Consider the following 8,966-nt stretch of genomic DNA (forward strand, 5'->3'; position numbering starts at 1 on the left):
CTCAAAGAAAAAAAAAATAGTGAGAGGTGGGGCAATGGGCTAAGTATTAGGGGGAAAAACAACAACAACAAAAAAACCCCACAAACAAAAACCCCAACAAAACCAAACAACCACCAAACAAACAGAGAGCAGGATGATGAACACATCCAGATTTCCCGGATCTGCAGAGAAATCGTCTCCCCGGCCCCTTCGCCCCTTCTCGCTCAGAAGAAAGAGCCCTGTTGCATTTCCCCTTCTCCCCACTGTGTTCAATAATAAATGAAAATGGTAAAAAGCAATTCATACACAGGCTAAGCGTCTGGATTTATTATCAAGACAATTACACCGAGGAGAATTCCCGGAAAATTACTCTTCGAAGTCTTTCTCTGCCACCCCCTCCTAGTTTGGATAAATACAGCAGCAATTACTGCAGCGGGAGAGAGAAGGGCGTGGGGAGACACGGGGACAGGGGTGTCACTGCCCCATGCCCCGGCCAGGCCGGTCATTGGGGTGGCACCTGAAACGGGAGTCACTTCGTACCCAAGAGAGTGGCAGAGTTCTTTGGGGGGTGGGTTGGGGGGTGGGTGCAGATGTTTCCCTTGGACAGGTCTGTGTGTTCTGTGCGTGTTTAATAGCCCGGGGGAGGACGAGCCGCTTTGGGTAATTTTAGTGACAAGAACAGAGTGGCTGAAGGACGCTGAGAGGGGCGAGGGGTAGGTCCGGGCACTGCATCCTGCGGGGACCCCCTGACCCCCCCCTGCTCAGTCAGGGGAAGCTGCGGGGTCTGGCCGGGGGTCGGCAGGTCCCTGCTACGTCCCCCATCGCTGCCTCTGCTCTTGTTTTACCTCTTCCCCATGCCTGCCTGTCCCCGACTCTTCTTCGTTCCCATTCCTGCTTGTCCCCCGTCCGTCTCATCCCATCCCTGCCTGTTTCCATCCCTGGCTGTCCTCTGTCGCTGCCTATCCCCATCCCTGATTCATCCCCCTTTCTGCCTCATCGCTATCCTATCGTGTCACCTTTCCTGCCTCATCCCATCCCTGCCTGTTTCCATCCCTGCCCGTTTCCATCCTTGCCTCATCCCCGTCCCTGTTTTCTCCCATCCCTTCCTATTTCCATCCCTGTCCTCACGGCTGCCTCCCCAGGATCCTACTGCAGGACCTTTCCTTGGGGCTCCCCGGTTCCCCGCAGCCCCGGGGATGGGTAGGACCTGTTGCGGGGGCTGAGCTGAAGGGACCGGGGGGCTCCGGGCCTGGCAGAGACCCCTTCTCACCCTACCGAGGGCCGAGCCGGGCCGGGCTCCGCAGGGACCGGCCGTACCTTCCCACTTCCCACGGTGTTGGGGAGCAAAGTCTCCAAAATCGGAAGATTTTCGAAAAAGCAGAGACGCTTTCCGAGTCGGGAAAAGGAGCCTTCGGCAGGAGGAAAATACCTGAGGAAACAGAGAGGAAAAAAAAACGTTAACATATATAAATTGTATATACAATAAATACGGTTTCTTTGCCTATCTATATCCATATATATATTATCTAAAAAAACCTCGATTGCATGCAGGCGATGCAGGAAGGAGCTGCAGACTGCTGGAAGTTCCAGGTTCGTCTCGTTTCCTCGACGTTTCATAACACACCGGACCCGGGTCCTCTGCCCCGGCCCCGCGGTTCGTGTCACCCCCCCCGACACCCCATCACCAGCCCTCAGGGGGCTTTTGGGGTGCTCAGACACTCGGGCATAATAGTCCCCGAAATTAGCAAGGAAAGAAAAGTGGGAGAGGGCAGAGGCAGCGGGAACGAGAAGTATTTCGGAGGTCTGGAGGAGAAGCCCTCACCCCGCAGAGCACCGACAAACTCGTTGCATGTCTCACCTTGTAATTTATTAATTCACTCCAACTCCAGCCTGGCTCAGGGGCGGCCGGGCCCGGCCGCGGAAAGGAAGAAACGAGACGGGAAGGAGGAGAAAACATGAGGAAAAAAAACCCACCATGTATATATATAAAATCCAACCTCGGAGAAATCTCAGCGATTTTTACCGGTTTTTCCCCCAAAATTCCGAGCCCACCTCGCGACGCGGCCAGGGTGTAAAGTTCAGGGCTGCTCCGCCGGGAACTTTTGAAAACAAATTGCGAATGAAAGAGGCTCCCGGGGGCCCCCGGAGCTTTTCCCGGAGCTGGGTGCAGCGGGGGGAGCTCGGCCCGGCCCCGGCCGCGGTTGGGTGCGGAGCCTCGGGGCCGAATGGCCCCAGCACGAACCGCTCCGGATCTCGGCGGGGCCGCTTCGTTCGGGGGAAAACTTGCGTGATTTATATCGAAAAGAGCAAACCCTCGTCCTCAAACCACCCCCGGAGGAGAAATTGGGTGGACGCCCCTCCCCCAGCCCCGTCCGCGGCCCCGCCGCTCCCGGACGCCGAGTTTCGGGGCGGCCCAAAGTTTCGGGATAAACGAGAAAAGTCTCCGCAAAGGTTGGGGGGGGGAGAGGTTCTCCCCCTACCCCTGCTCCGCCGCCCCGTTCCTTGTTTTCCCTCCGTTCCCGTCGCTTTTCCCCACTCCCACCCCGTCCCCTCCCGAGCCCGGGAGGAAGGCGGGTGGCAAAAGCGGGCAGAGGGCGGGGCTGCACCCGACGGGCCCCAGTTCTGTCCCTCTCCCTGAAAGCCTCCCGCACCGATTCTGTAGTGAGAAGAAAATTTTTCGCTGGGGAAGAAATGAAAAATAAAATAAAATAAAATAGAAATTATATCCCGCAAAAGGAAAAGGAAAAGAAGGCAGTAGCAGCGGGGAAAAGGGCCTGATCTTGCAGCTAAAATTGTCTTAAAATTAAAAAAAGCCGCCGAGTGGGGGGGGGATGAAGGTACGAGCGGGCGGGGGGGGGAATTTTTAGGAGAGGGAAATGTCGGTGGAGAAAGGGTCGGGTTTTTTTTCTCGTCCGGATTCGTGCCCGAAGCGTCACAAACCCCGGTGCGAGTCTCTGGGCACTGCGGAGAACCCGGGGTTGGGCAAATCGCACCCGAAACTGCAGGAAAGGCTGAGAAAGGGACGGGGGGGAGGGCTGGAGGTGCGGGACGGCCCCCGCCTGCGGCCGCCCTGAGATGCCCCACTCGGAGCCCCACGCAACAGGACCGGCGGGGATGGGGGCTTCGGTCCTGTGCCCCCTTCCCCTGAAGCGGCTTTCCCAAAATCCCGCTTTAATAACCCCAAATCCGGCGGAACTTTTCCGTCTTTCGCTGTTTGTTGTTTTTTTTTTTTCCTGCCTTGGTTTGGTTATAGGAAAGCGAAAGCGTTTGAAAACCCCTTCAAGAACCGGGTATCCAAAAGTCTCTTTTTTTAAAAAGCTATATGATTGCAAAAGTCTTATTTAAAACCAACCCACATTTTTAGTTTCTCACATTTTTTAAAAACATCCCTCCTGGGGCCCCATTGTAATGGAAAATCGATTAGCGCAAAATTGCCACGCCTCTTTGCCTACCTCCCGTTGAATTGTTGGTAAAAATCGAGAGCATCCATGAGGCCAAAAGGGCTGAGGCTGGGGAAGATTTTGGGAAACCGAAATGAAAGGGTTTGCCGGGGAATCTATAGGCAACTAAATAATTCACCCCTGCCAGGCGATGGTGCTGTTATTTTTGAAGCCTTAAAAGAACTTTCAAGGAACTTGGGCTTCTAGAGGGGCAGGGCTAATGGCGGATGAGCGGGAGCCACGTTGCCGGTTCCTTCTCCTTCCCTGCCCGGGCAAACAATATGGTTTATCCCCTGCCTTGTACCTGCTCGCCGACCTGCAGTAAATATTGCCCGCAGGTGAGCGCCTCGCTCCTCTGGATATTTATTTCTGGCCATGTCGTTTCCAGCTGTTCCTAAGAGAGGGGGAAAGGGGGGGCGGGGAAGAAAGAAAAGAAGAAAAAAAGAAAAAAATTGAGCTCAAATCAAGCCGGCGCAGCGGTACGGCCCCGGAAGGCAGGGTACAGGCCAGGGTACAGGCAGGGAGGGGGCAGCAGTGCCCATCCTCCCTCTCCACACACCCTCTCTCCAGGGCTCGGAGCTTGCGCCGGCTCCTGCCCCGGGAGCGGGGCCGAATCCCCGGTGCGGAGAGTCCCGGGAGCCCCGGCTCCGTCCGGAGGGGCAGCCGGGGTTGCGGAAACGGGGTCAGGGGTTTTTGTTGTTGTTGCTGTTGTTGTTTGGTTTTGGGTTCGGGATTTGGGGGTTTGGCTTGTTTGTTTGTTTTTTGTTTTCTTTTTGCTTTTTTCATGGGGGGAGTAACTGTGTCCGCCCGCCTCCTTTCCTCACACCGCTCGTCCCGTCTAAGCGAAGCTGTCGGTCCCTCCGGGGGGGCTGCGGGGAAAGGGCGGGGGGAGGCTGCCTGGGGCCCAACGCTCACCCCCCGCCCCCCACCCCGCACTTACCGCTCTCCCGTCCTCCGGGCTGCCGGCACTGCCCGGCCTCCTCTCCCAGCGCTGCCCGGGAGGCTGCGGAGGAGCAGAGGGACAGGAATAAATCGGGAGAGGGAGCTCAGGAAGAAAGAGGAAGCGAGGGAAGGGATCCAATAGCATCCAGCTGGCGAAATGGACACCGGGCCTCTCCGACCCGGCCCATCGTCGGAGCCTCTGGGCGCTCCGACGGGCTTCCCCTCAGTTGGGGTGGCCGCGAAAGGCAATGACCCCCCCCGCACCACTGGTCCCGCACGGCTAAGGCCCGGTCCGGGACCCTCAGGGCCCGGCCTGGGGAGCTCCCGCCCCGCGTGGCTCGGTGCCTCTCGCCTAATGATATTGGATCGATCGGGGAAGAGCCCGGGGGGGTGGGGAGCAGGGAGGTGGGAGGTGGGGAGGGCGCGGGGCTACCACATTACTCAATTTATCTCACGCTAATTACTAAAAAGTCTCTCTCTTTTTTGTTGTTTTGCTCGGTGCAAAGCTCGGCGGAGGGCAGAGTCCAGCGGGCCCGGCGGGGTTGAGGCCGTGGGGGGCGGACACAGCGAGCCCGGCCCGGGGACGCTGTGCGGGACGGCGGCCGCACTGGGCAGCTGCAGGGATCGATCTATCGAAGGGCGGTCGATGTGCCGGTCGATCAGCTATCGCCATTATTATACTCAATGAAATCCTCCCCGCCGCTGCTGCTTCACCCCTGGTTTGTTTCCCATCTCTCCTCGCTGCGCACCTCGACACCTCCCGTCAACATCCCCCTGCCCGGGGCCGGGCCCTCTCTGCCTATCCCTGCTGGGCTTCGGGACCCCCGGCACATCCCTGCCCGGTTCCGGTCCCTCTGTCCGGTTCCTTGTCCCACTACCTATCTGGGAGCCTTCCTCCCCGCCGCCCACCCGGATACCGAGGACCTCACATACCCTCTGCCTCCCCAAGGGACGTGGCTCCCCTCTGTTTCGGACCCTTCCTGCAGGGAAGCAGCGGGGTGGGGAAGGGAAGGGGAGGGCTGGAAGTGGGGGACAGCCCGGGAGACCAGATTCCCCCCATATCCTGCCCCAGCTCCGCCACTGGCAGGGCCGCGGTGTAAGGGGGTTTACAGAGGCAGAATAAGCACTGAGGAGGGGGTCACCTGCTCCCCTGCGTTCATCCTCTGCTCCTTTATCTGCCCTGCGCCGGCGTCGCGGGAGCTTGTGGGGTTTTATTGCATTGAACTGGGCACCTCAAGAACTTCCCAGGGGTGGGATCGGATGAATGGGTTGTGCTGGATAGGATGAATGATTTGGAATGGATGGGATGGCTTAAAACACACTTAATTAGGACGGGACTTTGGCCGGTGACACCCTGAGCACCGGCCCGCGGCTCCTTGCCTCTAGCCAGGAGAGCAGGGACCTGCTGTCCTGCTGCTGTCGCACAGCATCGCAGCTCCCAGGCCCGCTCGGAGGAGCCCCGGAGCCCGCGGTGAGCGAGCAGCCGGACGGGGATGGCGGGGCCCAACTGGAAAACAACGGGTTTTTGTTTTTTATTTTTTTCCCAGTATTAAAAAAAAAAAAGCTTCAGAAACCCGTGCATTCCAGCCTGGAATACTGGGCAGGGCCGGAGCTGTCCGTCGGTGTGGGGGCCGGGGGGCTGGGAACGTGCCAGGAAGGGACACCGAGACCCGGGCCCTCCAGGGGATGAACTGAGATAATGTTGCCTCTTCATCCCGTCTTGCTCCTTTCCCTTTCCCTTTCCCCTTCCCTTTCCCTTTTATCCTTTTCCCTTTCGATTTTTCCTTTCCATTTCCACTTTCCCTTTCCATGTTTCATTTCCATTTATCTTTCCATTTTCCATTTATCTTTCCCTTTCCATTTTCCTTTTCTACTTTCCCTTTCCCATTTTCCCTTTCCCTCTCTCCTCTCTCCCGATGCCCAGGGCCCTGCAGCACAGCGCCATATGCCACCCCATGCGTGTCCCTCTTGCCCCTCTTGCCGCCTGCCAGGGCAACACTCCCACCTCTGGGTAGCAGCCTGGGAAGGGAACGCAGTGCCGACCGCGGAGCGAGGGAAAGGGGGCGACACGCGTGGGTACACACACACGCACACAGAGATATTTGGGGTAGAGGAGGGCAGCCAGGCCCCTGGGAGAACCCAGAGGAGGGAAGCCCGGGGAGGGGTGCGGGGGGAGAGAGGGGTAGGGACAGGAGCAGGAGAGGTGGAGGCAGACAGATGTTGGGGGGGGGGAGGGGAGACAGCCAGATGTGCGGCGCCGCAGGTGAGCACAGTCGTGCGGTGCCGCCAGATGCAGGCTGGGTGGGGGATGTAGGGCGGTCACCTCCGGTGCGGGAGTGTCACCTCGTTGCGGTGAGGATATCGGTACGAGGATGACACCCCAGTGCAAGGATCTCCCCTGTGCGGGGGGGGTGATCCTGGTGTAGGGGGTGTCACCCGCTCGGGGCTAGGGGTGCGGTGCCTCCGCGCTGTGTGCGTGGCTGTGCTCTGCTCCCCACCCCCGCTGCCCCGCACCGGGAGATGCGGGGGGGGGGGGGTGGCTCGGTGGCGGGGGGGCGGGGGGCGGGGCAGTGCTGACGTCACGCCGCGGCCCAGAGCGAGGCTGCCGGGAGCCGGCGGCCGAGGCGCCGCAGCCGCCCCGAGCGCACGCACCGCGCCCCGCTCCGCTCCGCACCCCACTCGGCGCCCCGCGCAGCCCCCGCGCCGCAGCGCACCGAGGCGGGCTGGGGCGGGCGGGCGCGGCTCATCATGCTGGCCTGAGACCGCGGGGTGCGGGAGATCGATCCCCCGAGCGCGGAGTCTGAATTAATCCGGGCAGGCGGCGCGGGGAGGGGGTGGGGGGGCGGTGGAGGAGGAGGAGGAGGAGGAGGCGGCGGCGGCGGGGGGGGGGGGGGAGGAAGGCAGCGAGAGAGCGGGCGAGGCAGCGGCAGAGCCCGGCGGCCACCATGGAGCTGGCGATGGAGAACCTGGGCAGCCTGCACGGAGTCCCGCACTCGCAACCCGCCGAGCTGCTGAGCCCGGCGCACGGGCGGCAAGGCTCACACCGCAACCTGGTCCCGCACGGCCGGCCCGCCATGGTATCGGGCATGGCCTCCATCCTGGAGGGGGGAGATTACCGCGCCGAGCACAGCCTGGCCGCCCCGCTGCCACCCCGCCATGAGCATGTCCTGCGAGTCCCCCTCCGGCATGAGCCTGAGCAGCACCTACACGACGCTGACCCCTCTGCAGCACCTGCCCCCCATCTCCACCGTCTCGGAGAAGTTCCACCACCCTCACCACCACCACCATCACCACCACCCGCACCAGCGCCTGGCCAGCAACGTGAGCGGCAGCTTCACCCTCATGCGCGACGAGCGGAGCTTGGCCTCCCATGGGCAACCTCTACAGCCACTATCCCAAGGACATGCCGGCCATGGGGCAGCCCCTCTCGCCCCTGCCCAACGGGCTGGGGAGCCTGCACAACGCCCAGCAGCCGCTGGCCCCCTACGGTCCCGGGGGCCACTTGCCCAACGAGAAGATGCTCTCGCCAACGGCTTCGACTCTCACGCCGCGATGTTTGTCCCGGGGAGAGGAGCACCTGGCGCGGGGGCTGGCGGCCCCCAGCTCGGCCATGATGCCGCCGCTCAACGGGATGCACCCGCACGGGCACCCGCACGCCCAACCCGGTGGGTTCCCTCCTGGGCGAACGGGAGCGTCAGGCCTCGGCCACCGGCTCCCAGCCCGGCGGCTCCGGGCAGGTTGAGGAGATCAACACCAAGGAGGTGGCTCAGAGGATCACGGCCGAGCTGAAGCGTTACAGCATCCCGCAAGCCATCTTCGCTCAGAGGATCTTGTGCCGCTCCCAGGGGACCCTCTCGGACCTGCTGCGGAACCCCAAGCCCTGGAGTAAGCTCAAATCGGGCCGGGAGACTTTCCGGAGGATGTGGAAATGGTTGCAGGAGCCGGCAATTTCAGAGGATGTCGGCGCTCAGGCTGGCAGGTAGGGCAGGGAACAGGCTGCTGCCACGGCCGCTTGTCCCGCACCTCCGGGCGGGTGGGTCGGGGAGGCTGCAAACACGCGTGGGGATCCCCGGGGTTGGAGTGGGGAGGCACCGTGGGTTTGGGGCTGGGACAAGTGTTACCCCGCCGGTGTGAAGCCTTTAGAAAAAAGGGAAAGAAACCATCCGTGAGGCGAATCCCATCCCTCTAGGGCCTGCTTCTGCCAGCGGGAAACGAGGGATCCCGGGCGAAGGAACCGGGAGCTGCCCTGCCATCCCTTCGGCAGCCTCGGCGGTGATTTCCAGCTGAGTCCCGCTGGGCCCGCTGTCCCCGCGGGCAGCCCCTGGAACCGCTCCCGGAGCTCCTTCCTGTCATTTTGGCACCGCCGCTTCAGTACCGGATCCGCGCTCTGGTTCGTCCCATCGCTCCCTACCGGGGTCGGGCTGGGGGCCGGGGGCCGGGCAGGCAGCGCCGGGGCTCTGCTCCCTCCGGGTCGCCGGCTGCCCTCGGGGAGGACGAACGCCCCCCGCCCCGTTGCTCCGATACCGGCCTGGGTGTGGGCCGGCTGCTCTTCCGGGATGGGAGGGGGGCAGGCCGTTCCCGCGGCTGTGGCCCAGCGGGCTTGTT

At 61.7% G+C, this 8,966-nt stretch overlaps 2 protein-coding genes across 5 annotated transcripts in view; one reads left to right on the forward strand and one right to left on the reverse strand.

Moving 5' to 3' along the window:
• Positions 1 to 282: 282 nt before the first annotated feature.
• LOC115599830 lies at positions 283 to 4,704 on the reverse strand. 4 transcript variants are annotated; one of them, XR_003988634.1, is made up of 4 exons: positions 4,360 to 4,701; positions 3,724 to 3,813; positions 1,838 to 1,869; positions 283 to 1,408 (listed from the first exon to the last, which is right to left on the reverse strand). XR_003988634.1 is itself a non-coding variant. In XM_030466382.1 (4 exons), exons 1-4 carry the CDS (start codon positions 4,504 to 4,506, stop codon positions 379 to 381), a joined length of 399 nt encoding a protein of 132 aa, XP_030322242.1. In that variant the 5' UTR covers positions 4,507 to 4,704; the 3' UTR covers positions 283 to 378. The 4 variants fall into 4 exon arrangements, 3 of the variants coding, with proteins under 3 accessions (XP_030322242.1, XP_030322240.1, XP_030322241.1); XM_030466382.1 differs by lacking the exon at positions 1,838 to 1,869 and having other exon boundaries at positions 283 to 406; positions 1,255 to 1,388; positions 4,360 to 4,704; XM_030466380.1 differs by having other exon boundaries at positions 1,838 to 1,894; positions 4,360 to 4,702.
• A 2,595-nt stretch (positions 4,705 to 7,299) lies between these two features.
• Positions 7,300 to 8,966, forward strand: part of ONECUT3 (one cut homeobox 3) — a 6,253-nt gene continuing 4,586 nt past the window's right edge. Inside the window, 5 exon segments of the mRNA XM_030466378.1 lie at positions 7,300 to 7,507; positions 7,509 to 7,724; positions 7,726 to 8,009; positions 8,011 to 8,305; positions 8,307 to 8,340. Coding sequence (XP_030322238.1) covers positions 7,307 to 7,507; positions 7,509 to 7,724; positions 7,726 to 8,009; positions 8,011 to 8,305; positions 8,307 to 8,340 — 1,030 coding nt within the window. The 5' untranslated portion in view covers positions 7,300 to 7,306.

This window comes from Calypte anna, chromosome 28, assembly GCF_003957555.1.
Source record: "Calypte anna isolate BGI_N300 chromosome 28, bCalAnn1_v1.p, whole genome shotgun sequence".
NCBI lineage: Eukaryota > Metazoa > Chordata > Aves > Apodiformes > Trochilidae > Calypte > Calypte anna.

Excerpts from the sequence above, each read along its gene's own strand:
- LOC115599830 (XM_030466380.1), bottom strand. The coding sequence starts at position 4,506 with ATGCTATTGGATCCCTTCCCTCGCTTCCTCTTTCTTCCTGAGCTCCCT. Across the intron at positions 3,814-4,359 it reads GCCCGGAGGACGGGAGAGCG|GAACAGCTGGAAACGACATG; the intron begins GTAAGTGCGGGG and ends CCCCTCTCTTAG. Across the intron at positions 1,409-1,837 it reads GTGAATTAATAAATTACAAG|GTATTTTCCTCCTGCCGAAG; the intron begins GTGAGACATGCA and ends CTGTTTCCTCAG.